At 45.7% G+C, this 13652-nt stretch overlaps 1 protein-coding gene across 1 annotated transcript in view; it reads left to right on the forward strand.

Moving 5' to 3' along the window:
• The window catches only part of LOC124666410, a 5496-nt gene extending 1772 nt beyond the window's left edge, over window positions 1-3724 (forward strand). Inside the window, exon 4 of the mRNA XM_047203747.1 lies at window positions 3270-3724. Within this exon, the coding sequence (XP_047059703.1) occupies window positions 3270-3417 (148 nt within the window). The 3' untranslated portion in view covers window positions 3418-3724. The remainder of the gene's footprint in view (window positions 1-3269) is intronic.
• Window positions 3725-13652: the final 9928 nt, after the last annotated feature.

The raw sequence follows: 13652 nt of genomic DNA on the forward strand, positions 1-13652 counted from the left end.
TCTACATGCGAACTCGGAATCTCTTAAACCGATAACTTACTATGTAATGGTAGGAACTGTTCTTTTATATTGTGTTGATCCATATTTGCTGAAATGGGTTGGATGCGTCACATTGGGTAACATTTTCATCCCATAAATGTAACAAGTCAACACATTAGAGTTTCTTTTGATCTGTAAAAGTTTAGCACTACCACTTTAAGTACTTTCATCTTACAACCCTCTTACCGCACATAAATTGTATTCACTCTTATTAGAGAAATGAGCTCCGATTTTGCTCAAGTAGGCATTACAAATTGTGTGTGACAAACAAACTGGAAACAGGATTTTCTTACATTGAGATAAAAAGGCGGTAGTGGCGGAGCTTCAACATGATTCTGGGATGGGCCATTAGTTGCAGCGGACAAAAATTATTGGCTAGTGGACATATATTTAAGTTATACTTGGTGTAGATTAATGAACATTGGGCATGCATCATGCATGGCCTGGTTTTGCTTCAACATAGCTCCGCCTTTTAGTTGGTAGTGGTAAAAGATAACCTTCAAGTCTAACAAAGCTGTAGCTAAGACGGTGACCACAGACCACTCCATATGAATCAAAATTCCATACATCGTGTAGAAGGAAGTAACCTGATGTGGCGTTATTGAGAAAGCTCTGCCGGGCTCCACCAACACTCACTCCCCTCGGGGCAAAGTGTCCTCACCTTGTCTACCTCATCCCATCTTGAGAAACTGATAACTAGCTCAAGTAGTCTGAAATTGGAAAGCGGATCGAGTGGTTTAGTCTAAATGGTAGGTGCAGGAAGTGGCTACGTTGAACTAGATAGTGATGGATGGTGTGCACAAATTAAACAATGTTCATATGAAGGTGCTTGGTTTACTCCAGTATCCCACCTCTAAATGTAAAATATATAAAATTCAAATGCATCTAACTTGCTCAAAAGAAAGCTCGGCTGATCAGGCCTGAAAACTGGGCAAGCAATATAAACTGGAGGGTGCAGTCCTGGAATGTTGTTAGTAACCTGGGCATGAGACTCATTTGATTATCACACGCCTCGGATCATGCATATTTGACTCATTTGGACTGTCACACTCACACCCCCAGCTCACGCAGATTTGTACCTGATAGATCATCCACGCAGAAGGCAACACGGGCGTCCGTAATTGCAAAAAAATAAAATAATGCACCCTTCATCCCTCTTCGTGGTGCACTCCCTTGAATACATAGATTGTTTATGTGCCGCGCCAAGCTTGCCAACTTCCTTCAACCACCTGCTGACCTGCGTAGCATGACGCAAACTTGCAATGGCCGGGAGGCATTTTTTCTTGCAAATCTGAATCACTGCCGCAGCACCGACGTCCCGCGTGGCCACCTGCCGGAGCGTGTAGTCCTGTGGAGTGTGGAACACCTGCCGCTGACCGACGATTCACCCTCACTCCCTCAGCACTTGAACGGTGTGGATACAAGTGCCCTCGGTCCTGTTTTCCTTTTTCATATACAAATAGACATTAGATTCATTTTTTCGATAAAGGGATATTAATATTAAAAGATACTAATTACAATTAGGTTCTGCAACAATGTAATACCTTAATGGCAGTACGGATACACATAATTAAAAAAAGAACTAAGAACAGAAAAGTCCACTAATTGTCATCACTCAAGACGGAGATACTAGATTCACTAGCGGAAACATTCATCTTACAACCCGTCATCACTCAAGATGGAGACAATCGTGCATCTCACAACCGAGTTAATTTCAAAAAAAAACCACATTACTGCGGGAAGTTTGAAAATCCACCACTATTCGGTGAAATTATAAAAACCCACCGTTATTGCACGAATTCATTGCAATGTACACTGATTGTCGATTTCAGCCGTGCTAACAAGGTTTCCATGGCTGCGGCGACCGGCTAGGATGGGCGTGGTGGCCGGCGTTTGTTGAGCGCGACGGCGCAGCCCCCTCGCCTGAAGAAGCTCGCTCTGCACCGCCCAAGTCCATGAGTTGCTTGCTGCTCCTCCCTAATCCCCTCCCCGCTGCAACGTTTTCCTCCCCCTGCTCAGATCCCCTCCGCTTCACCTGATTCTTGCTCCGGCGTGGTCTGGGTTAGCGGTGATAGAATACGTGTTGTATTGTAACTACTCTTTGTAAATCCCTATTGTAACCCTTGATGTATCAATATAAATATAAACGCCAGCCCCATGAGGGATGTGTGCGTTTCACCCTAAAACACTTTCCCTACGTTGTATTACATGGTATCAGACTGAAAATCGATCTAGGGTTTTGCTTTCCGCTGCCGCCGCCGCCATGTCGTTCGCCTCCTCGGCTACGTCTGGTTCCTCGCCTTCCCTCACTTCCCCTTCGGCCAAAGACCTCGCTTGTCTTCTTCCACCGGCGCCGGCGTTGAATGTCTCCGTCGGATCGTCCTCATCTGGCCCGATTCACTTTGGGAACCAGATCACCATCAAGCTGGCCGCCGAGACTCATCTTCTCTGGCGTGCTCAGGTCTACACGCAGCTTCGGAGTAATCTCCTCCATGGCTACGTTGAAGGCACTTTTCCGTGCCCTGCTTCGACCGTCTCCTCCACCAAGGACGGCGCTACTGAGACCTCGCCCAACCCTTTGTTTGCGGCGTGGGTTCAACAGGACCAGGCTATCCTGTCGGCACTCCTCTCGACGTCGACTCCTGCGGTGGGCGCCATGATCATGTTCGCCACCACTTCTGCTGAAGCCTGGACTATCATCGAGCGCACCTTTGCTGCGCAAACCTCGGCTCGCTCCTCGCAGATCCGAGCTCAACTTGCCAAGATGGAAAAGCTTGACACCTCGATTGCGGTCTACTACAACAAGATCAAGACTGCAAGAGTCCCTTCTGTTCTGTCCACCGAAATTGCCGTGAAATCTTGCCGTCCAGTCCATGCTCAGCCTCCCAGTCAGTGGCAGGAGATAGTGATGTTTGCCTCGCCCCTCTCGCATTGTCCTTGTTGCGACTCTGTGTGTCTGTCCGTACTTGCTTGGTTATCCATTTCTGACCAATTGTAGCCTATTGTTAGCACCAGATGCATCTCGATGGGGGATCCTGAATTGGGAAATGGGTTATTTCCACTCACATTGTCTTAATGTGTTAACCATTAGAGCAAGTATAATAAGGATGACTCGTTAAAATAATATACCTTGTGCACAAAATAGTTAGTGGGGACATCTCTATCTCTTGACAATAATGTATTTGTATTTATCTGCAAGCCTCATCTATAGCCAGCCTTTTGCACCACAGGATATTGTTTGATGATTTGCACAAGACTGGGATCTTCACTTGGGACTACTTGCACCATCTGGGTTCTAATAAATTCAGTCTGTCACGAAATTACATCAAAACTTTGAGGAAACACGGTCTTAGTCGGGATCCTCAGAGAAGAAAATGATGGAACCAAAGTATTTGTGCCAGTTAAATATTGTAGATCCAAGTGAACTCAAATAGGCTTTTCCTACCATGTGTTGGAATTGGTATTCAGAAGAACTGCTTCCTTGATGGGGATGGATGGAGCTTATACATGCGAACTCAGAATCTCCTAAACCAGATAGCTTACTATGTAATGCTAGGAATTGTTCTTACAATAGCAGGTATGAGAAACGGTACAATTCTCTTACATTTAGTTTATCAATATTTTCTGAAATGGATTGTATGTATTTCTTGAGTTGTGCCAAGAGAAGTTTTTTCCTTTTCCACTATGAATTGTCCAACACCAAGTATTTTTATGTACCCTCCATGTTTGACATCTGAAGTGCTAGAATGGTTGAATAAGAGACAAGGAGGAGAGCCCCTGCATGTACCTCTCCTCATATTGGGTAACATTTTTATCCAAATAATATAACAAGTCAACAGGTTAGAGTTTCTTTTGATCTACTAACTTTAGCACTGTCACTTTTGGTACTTTCATCTTACAGCCCCTCGTAGCGCAGATAAGTTTTATTCGCTCGTATTAGAGAAATGAGCTCTGACTTCGCTCAAGTAGGCATTGCAAATTGTGTACGACAAACAAACTGGAAACACGATTTTCTAACAGTGGGAGATAAAAATAAGTATGCGGTAGTGGCGGAGCTTCAACATGATTCAGGATCAGGCCCTGTTCAGGATGGGCCATTACTTGCAGCGGACAAAAATTATTGGCTAATGGACATATATTTAAACTCTACTTGGTGTATATTAACGAACATTGGGCAGGCATGGCATGGTTTTGCTTCAGATAGCTCTGCCTCTGGTTGGCGGTGGTAAAAAATAACCTTCGAGTTTAACAAAGCTGTAGCTAACATAGTGACCACAGATCATTCCATATGAATCGAAATTCCATACATCATGTGGATGTGTGGGACAAAATAACCTCATGGGGCGTTATTGGAAAAGTCCTGCAAGCCTCCACCAGACCACCAACACTCACTCCCCTCGGGGAAAGGTGACATCGCGTTGTTTAACTCATCCCATCTTGAGAAACTGATAAACTACCTCGAGTTGCCTGCTGGAGAGCACATTGGGTGATTTATTCTAACTGATTGGTGCAGATCATGGTTACGTTTGACCAAATGGTGATGGATCCTGCGCACGAACTAAGAAATGTTCACATGAATGGACTTGGTTTACTCCAGTATCCCACCTCTAAATCTAAAATGTATAAAATTCAAATGCATCTGACTTGCTCAAATGAAAGCTCTGCTGATCAGGCCTGAAAACAAAGGCAGGGTATATAAACTGGAGGGTGGAGTCCTGGACTGTTATTCAAGTATTCATCATGACCTGAGCATGAGACTCATTTGCTTATCACACCCCCAGCTCATGCAGATTATACTTGATAGATCATCCATAATTGCCCAAAGAAAGCTGCATCCCGTCACGCCATCTTCTTGGTGCAATCGCTGGTGTACGCAGATTGTTTATGTGCTGCGCCAAACTGCAGTGATCCCTAGTGCCAACTTCCTTCAACCTGAACAAGATGGAGGAGCGTTGGAGCTACTATAGTTCGCTGGAGGCTGGACACTGGGGCACCTGCTGACCTGCATAGTTTGAGGTCATTTTATTTTGCAAATTTGAACCACTGCCACAGCACCACCGTCCCGAGCAACCACCTGCCGGAGCGCGTTGCCCTGTGTACGGTCTCCGCTTCCACCGTGAGACCTTCACCGAGGACGACGACCAACGACTCACCCTCAGCCCTGGAACGTTGCGGACAGAAGTGCCCTGCCCCTGTGTCCTGTTTTTGTTGTTCACATACAAATAGACACTAGATTGACTACCCGTAAACATTCATCTTATAACCCGTCATCACTCAAGACGGAAACATTCATGCATCATCACTGGAACGCGCATGAAATTTACTCTCTTAGAGAATAACTCTGATTTCACACAAGGCACTATAAATCAGAAAATCTAATTTTCTCATAGCAGGAGATCAACTTTTTTGCAAATATGAAATTTACGTTCTCTTAGAGCAAGGTCCATGTCCCCAATATTACTCACAAGGATATTAACAATCATAGGTTTGGACTGTAAAAAAAATGATTCCCTAGTAGCAAGAAATCAACTATTACAGCGAGCACAAATTCGAGAAATCTTGAGCAAGCGAAGTTTGACTAACTACTTAGCTAACATGAGAGAGCACAAAACATTTCATACCGATAAAGATTTCATCCATGTTTATTATGCTCGTCGCCTCATCCCATTGATTATCACACGGTGGTGGGTGCATGTCTTCATGTAGAAGGCACAACCCCCGGTGCCACAAACCCAGGCCCGTCGATGGCCATGATCGAAATGATCAGCCGAACAGGGCCCCCAAAATCGTGGGGCCCCCAAAAAAATTCTGGCTAGCATCTTGCTCTTAGCGTTAAAACGTAGAAGATTGGAGTTTCCCGACGCTGGGTAGTGGCCTAGTGGCCCAGCTGCAGGCTGCAACGGCCCTATTTGTTTTGCTCCTATAGCCCAGCAGGCCAGGATGCGGATCCTAATGATTTCCAGCTTAAGTTTGCGTCGGCCACAGATCTAATTGTTGTTCAGCTCAGTTGTTGATAAGAGTTTGAAGGATGCTTCAGCTAAATTTGGGGTTGCACTTAAGCATGAAAACCATAGGAATATTGATGGAGATGAATATTGAACGTCCCTTTTATCCTATTGCTAATGTTGCATATAGAATTCTATTAACCATTCTTGCTAATGTTGTATATGTAAGAAGGAGCGGATTGGCAAGAAAACACTTGACAATGATATCTTGAAAAAGACTAGTTATAAAGATATGAGTGAAATTTTTTTCTTCAAAAAATACCGGACGGATGATGCTTTTTGGTAAAGCATGAGATTCCTTTATTACTTTAGTGCTACATTTACTCTTTTAGAATGAATACTCGACATATTTTCAAACTTTGTGCGTAATAGAACATATTATACGGAATATCACATTCTGAATTTATATAATGAAGTAAAGGTATGATATTGTTTGACTAGTTATTGAGTTTGAACAACAAAAAATAGAGCCCTATTTTGTAAGTCGCACCGGGGCCCCCAAATCCTGGAGACGGGGCTGCACAAACCTCTCCTCGAGAAGTTTCCTACAGCCAAACCAACCAACCAAAAGCCAAGTTACAAACGCTCAAACAGAACAGATGAACCTCATCCCAGATCATCACGCCAATATAGCTTAGTCAAATTAATCTTCTCAACCCACATAATAGTCGTTGGTAATTAACACAGGAATGGTCACAAGCCTGTAACCTGTGCGACTCCGGACTTCTCAGCAAATAGGGTTTGAAGAAGAAAGGAGTATGATTGTTGAAACAGTGGATATGATTTCCGGTAAGTTAGTCCATGAAAACTTATGTGTCCATCAGAAGCCAAGGTTGACTAATAGACAATGCAATCAAATCATGCTCTTATTTTTTATTTCGTCGGAGCTATTTCATCCGTTCCATTCCAAAGGAAACAAAACCAAATATCATTTTTTTTTTGTGAAACACAGTACAATTTAAAGACGCTCACACATGATACATACGCGTACACACTCACTAGTCACTCCTATGAATGCACGCATGCACACCCTACCCCTATGAGCACCTCCAAAAGATTGCGTCTAAGAACTGATCCGACCGGTCTTGAGATTGAGGAAGTCACCACATGCGCCTCATTGTCGACGGAAACGCCGCCTCCCACTGCAGAATATTCCGTCTTTATGGGACACCAAAATATCTGGGATTTGAACTCTGTTGAACTGGAGGTGCCAGTATCATCCTAACTATACAATTACAGGTTGGTTCTCAACCATATATCATTAAGTGTGTAGTTACAATACTTCTGTCAAACTGCCTCACAGACACGTCTGTAGTAGAGGTGCCAAGTAGGCTAGTTGTGGGCATGAAAAATACAGATCTCATTTTCAGCTTGCGAAGTGGGCCTATTACGCACAAACACGTACAGGTGCGGGAACTGTTTCTCACTTTGCAGACTCGGAACGTTGTCCAGGTAGCCCGGTGGCGGGTAGACGTTCGAAGTCCAGAGTTGACTCCGCAGCGTCATACTGTACCTGGGCTTGAAGCTAAACCCTAGTGTGCCACTAAAAAACATACCTTATCATCGTCAGCCACCTCGATGGTAAAGGAAGACGTGTCCAGACTCGTGAAGATCACCGCCTCGAACAGGTCTAGTCCTCTATGCTTTCCTTTTCTGAAGGTATTTTTCACTTTCAAATAGAACAAAGACTGTGTCCCCGGACTTGTTTTATGCTCTAGTATACTAGACCATGAATGCGCACGTTGTCGCGCCCGTCCATATTTGAAGAAATAATATATTTGGTGTACAAATATATGTACATTTTTTCCTTTTGTGAAATAAAATATTTGAGAATTACTCCCTCAATTTTATAATTCTTTTCGTGTGGTCTTAGTTAAATTTGAACTAACAAGATGATAAGAATTATGGAATGGAGTGTACTTTGTATGTGGGTATAATGGGCTGCAGCTGGCTGCTGACTGGGCCTTAATAGTGTGGCGTGTGAACGTATTCTTGAAGTTCAAAACAAATTTGGTATATGCCTGATAGGAAACATGTGTTGTTTGAATAATTCAATATAGAAATATCTCAAGATAGAAAATGTCAACCTCGGCCACCATCCTTCCCATAAAATGTTAAGAGTTTAAAGCAAATACAGTATATAGACATCATGAAACATGTGAAGTTTGAATATGCTTTCATGTTTACATTTTCTCTAGATCACATTCTTCAGAGAGATAAGCAAGAATAGACATAACAAAAAAAATTACAACGTTCTATCTTCCAAAGGATACACATGTTCAACTTTGCAAGAGTTCTAGCCTTCTTGGGGTGGGATATCACTGTGAAACTGTATGCGTAGAATTGACTCTCTCCTCAGTAGGGCACAAATGGTTGTCAAAAACATGATCCACCGGAGATAGTGCTGAGAGCTATTCATTCTGCCCTTTTATCTTCATATAGTACATTACTGCCTGGGATCCACCGGAGGCTCCCAAATTCCTTCATATAACTGAACTCACATCCTCACCTTAAACATGGAAACAAGAAATACTCTCTTTGATCATGTACCACGCTTTTGCAGCCTAGCAGAGTAAACTGCTGAGTGCAGAAGCATATGAGACAATGTGAGGTCCAGCTGGTTCAGAAATAATCAGTACAAAGCAACTAATCAAATTGTAATATGACCGAGCAACAACAGCACAGAACAAGCTAGTTGAGAAAAGAGTAATATAAATAAATGAATATAAAAATGTACCCGCAAGGCTGCATGTGGGATTTGACATGTGCCAAGTTGAGATACTTCATATCCACGAGTTTCAGTACTGACTTGGGTGAAACGTACATAACATAGAACACCGGAAAATAAATTCAGGAATATGACCAGATCAGTCTCATTACCAAACCTCACTGCCATCGCCTAAGTAACCACATCTTCTATAGTAGCACAACCAAACCAGAATGTGGACAGAATATAGGAGTTTAAGCGGAATCATATATCCATCCACTATCATCGAGGATAATTTAGACAGTGAGTTTCTTTCCCGTTCCATTCATCAGGATCCGGATTTCAGTTAACTGATCACCTGGATTAACCTGCAAGTGTAAACTACTACATATTAGATAGACAAGACAAACATGGATAAACAAAACCCCTTACGGCCTTACCGTAATCAGCTTTCGTTTTTCCATTTTGAAAGAATGAATGCTAACAGTACTACCAGTTCTAACACAATGGTCCTCTAGTTCGGCTCTTTCACATTTACAGCAAGTGCACAATCCCTATCAGTAACTGAAGATGAATCTCATATTCGCATGAACCATCTGCAGGGAAATCTAAGATGTATAGCACATATTTTCCGGATAACATAATTCTCTAGCAATATAGATGTTTGGCAAAACAAGTACCTCTGTAATTTCTATCTCTGTGGTTTCATCATTCAACTCTTCATCCATTAATATTGATGCTGAAACTTTTAAATCTTGTGCAGCAAATGCTTTTTATCCAGATGTCTTTTTTTAGCTACCTAAATCTTCCAATTCCAATGTTTGATGAAATGCTCAAATCTCCTGAGACAAGTTCAAAGGCATCTTTCCCACTTGAACACTTAGCAAGTCCTGTAGTTATCATTTCACTATTTTTCATTCACAGCAGGCTTTGCTCCTCCTAGTTTCCGTAATCACACGTGCTATAGGCTCCTGCGTGGATGTTGTTTATAAAACTAAAGCAACTACAGAGTTTGCACATAAGTGCAACGCTTGGTCATTTTCCTATAGAATTATATGCTGTGATATAGACGGTTAGAAATACAGTGAGAGATAGGTAGGTCGCAAATGCGTATCATGGTAAATAAAAAGGCAGCGGGCAAATGGATGCATTTGCTGGGATCTAAAACCAAAAAAGTTTCATATAGCATGGAACAAATTTAAAGGAGACAAATATACATAAGGAGTATTAAACGAAGCATGTATGAGGAAGTGTACCTCCAGCAGCCATGGACGCAAATGATGGTTACACAGTTCCTGTGTGCAATCCGTGAATTAAAATCCCAGAAAAACGAGGAGAACAATCACTATCAGTCTGTGTATTAAAATCCCAACAAATAAGGAGGACAATCCCTGAAACAAAAAAAGCAAGTCATTTGGCTAACTAATATTCGCGTCGATGAAATTACAGGGAAAGAACCAGGATGGCTGGCAAACAGAACACCAACCCTAGGAACCGAGCTTCTTTCATGAACAATGGGAGGTCCAAGGCGAGAGGGAAGGGGTAACGAAAGGAAGATTGCTCGGTGCACATATTTATATCAAGGAGAGAGGAAAAGTGGCAATAACGCTTAAATTAAGCTTCGTAATTTCAGGAAGGAGGCGGTAGAAATTTACCACCAGCAGATCCGAAGTATCCTAGGCACGTATATGGACGGAGCCCACTAAACGGCATGTCCGTCATCTGAACCTCGCCGGCGCCGTCACCGGAGAATAAACCAAAGGACTGTGCGGTTCCTTCTAAAACAAGGTGAAATACACGGAGATCGATAACAGGCGTCAGTAGCCTCGCCTCCCTGCTTCTTCTGTGGTGCAAATCGGATTGCTAATTTATCATTTGCCGTGTCCTCGCGTCCCGTACCTGTCGGCGGCGCAGCGAGAACAGAGAAGAACCAGGGCTACTCGTTTATATTTTCACCTCTACTGATAAGAGAGAGAACTACATAGAGCCCAATCGCTTAGGACCATATTAGTGTTTGCGGCCCGACAAACCAGGTAAGGCCTAGCTCATTTTCTGGAGTAGCAGCCCAGTAAAGGATGCTGAACTCCTCAAGGCGATCAAACCACGGGGATAACATTCCTACCGACCGTTCGGGACTACTCAGCTCATGCAAACCGTTAGACCAGCAGATCCGACGGTTCACAACACCAAATCGCTGTGAGTGCCCCTAGCTAGTTCCATTTTACTGTTACTTAATTACTAACGTTGAGGCAGGTCGTTTCGGGCAGTGGGTGAATACTCTAGACAGAGTACCGGGAGGGGTTTGGTTCACTCCAGTATCTCAATCCACTGTCACATGTGAAACGCACAAAGCTCATCTCGCTTCCCTAAAACGAACAAAGAAATGGACTCCTGAGGAGAGCAATTATATGCATCCCATTTATATAGGCTGAGCATGCAACACATTTGATCATCACTCACCAGATCATGCAGATTTGGTAGCCAGTCATGCTGGAGGCAACCTGGGGCGGTCGGCCCGTCAAACCATCACGTCATGCATGTACGTTAGGGCATCTCCAACGGGGCGATCCAAACAACGCCCGCGCGTCCGTATAGGTTGAGCCGGACAAAAACGCGGCCCAGCGCGGGGACGCACCGCAAAAGCGGACGGCCGCGGCGTCCGGAACGACGCAAACCCGGCCCAAATCTGGGCTAGGTTTGCGTGGCCGCGGATGGCACGCGCCGTCCGCTCGCGTCCGCGCGCTGGTCGCCTCGTCTCCCTTGGGCCCACCTGTCGGTGACCAGGGAGACTATTAAATGGGGACTGGAGGGGATCTGGCCCTCCACTCCAGTACCCACTCCACTCCCGCAGCGAAACCGCCGCCATGGCCCCGAAGCGATGGTTCGCTTCCGGAGCCGACGAAGCGAGCAGCAGCCGCCGTCGTCCTCCGGCGCTGCGGCCTGCGGGAGGAAACCGAGGCGGCCTCCACATCGGAGAGGCCGCCCGCGGCGGCGCGGCATTGCCGCAGCCGCCGCCTCTGCCGCTCGAGCCCAATCCCGAGTCCTCGGAGGAGGACCCGGGACCTCCGCGCCGCGCCGCCGCTCATCTCGGCGACGGAGGAGGACGCGAATGGCCGCACCTCCATGCGGCCATTCGCACCTCCGAGATGGAGGAGACGGCCCGGCGGGAGGTCGAGGAGGCGGAGGGCCGGGAGCCTCTACGCCCGGGCCCGCCGTGCGCGACGGGAGGAGGAGGAGGAGGCGGTGCGGCGGAGGAGGCCGGGCGCCGCGCCGCGGGAGCGAGCGGCGGCAGGAGGCCGGCGCCGCGCGGAGCACCGGCGGCGCCGAGGAGGCCGGGCGCCGCGCCCGGCGGAGAGGGCAGCAGCGCCTCGGGGAGGAGGCGCCGCTCCGTGCGCCGCCGCCGCAGCCTCGGGTGGCTCCGGACCCCCACTCGGCCCGGGAGGAGGCTCTCGTGGTCTCCGTGGCCGGAGTCCCCGGCGCGGTCGAGCCACGCGCCGCCTCGCCGCCGGGGACGTCGTCCACGACGACGACGTCGCCGACGACGCCCACAGGGGCTAGGCGGCGCACCGGCGGCCACCGCGCCGCCGACCAAAGCCCTAATAGAGGGTTTTTAGTTTAAATTTAAAAGCCCATATAGGGGCTTCTTTTATTAGTTTTATTTGCCCAAAATAGGGCTATGTACAAATTTGCCCAAAATAGGGCATATGTTGAATGAAATTTCGTTTAAATTTGCCACTTTGTTTTTGTTTTCGTGTTTCTCCGGTTATGCGATGCGTCCGCGCGTTGGGCGCAGCGCGCGACCCAAACGGACACGCGGACGCCGGCCGCTGTCCGCGTGTCCGCTCGACCACCCAAACGGCCCAAACCGGACGGCCCAGCGTGTCCGTTTGGATCGCGCGCTTGGAGATGCCCTTAGTGGTTAAGAACGAACGCAGCGACTTTAATGGCAACGTATCTACCATCAACTCTAGATTAGTGTGATTTTTAATATTTGTATAATATAAAATTAAAAATTCAAACACAAGTGAAATTTTTGTGAAACTAAAGTGATACATGAAAAATATTGTGAAACATTCTGATAAAAAGTGAAATAGATGACATCACTGTTGATATCACTGGGGTTTGTTTCACAAAATATTCTTGTTTTAGTTACATTTTAATTATGTTTAGGATTTATTTTATAATTTTGTGTAAGAATTGTTAGCACATGGCTGATATTACTGATGATGCCACTCATGTAGATGTAGTTGACTTTAGAAAAAGGTTTTCGTGAAGATGTAAGGTTCAAGCTTTAACACGCCACCGGAACATTTCATATTTTTATATTTTGAGTATGAGGTCACTGAAATATAGAGGAGCCCAAATGCCCAATCAGAGCATCTCTAACAGAGTCTGTAAATCACGCCGGAACTGTATTTTTCCGGCCGATTTACGGATTCAGGTTGAAATGGGCGCAGAACAGCTGAACTCGCTGTCCGGCCCGAATTTTTTTTCAGGGGCCCGAAAAATTTCACACTCGACGCCTACTAATACAGACTGAAAGATGGTTTACGGGCTCAAAACTGAACGGATTTCTCACCAGACCTCCAGCGCCGCTGTCCGTACAACCGCCTCCTGCCGCCCGTTTTCTGGTTGTTTTGCTAAAATTATACATCGCCGGTTAAACATCATGTTAGTCCGCTCCAATTCCGACCATATCTGTGTCAATTCGCGGCCAATTCGCGGCGAATCTTGCTAGCTAGGTGGTGTTCTTGTCGAAGAGGTCGATGGAGCGACGGAATTTACCGGCGTACAGGTCGCACGAGGCCGAGCTACTGAGCGATTTGCTGGAACAGTGCGCTGAAACGACGCATCGTTGTGCGCATGTACAAGCTAGGAGATGGGCGATTTGCACAAAATAA

This window comes from Lolium rigidum, chromosome 6 (genome assembly GCF_022539505.1).
Source record: "Lolium rigidum isolate FL_2022 chromosome 6, APGP_CSIRO_Lrig_0.1, whole genome shotgun sequence".
NCBI classification, from domain to species: Eukaryota; Viridiplantae; Streptophyta; class Magnoliopsida; order Poales; family Poaceae; genus Lolium; species Lolium rigidum.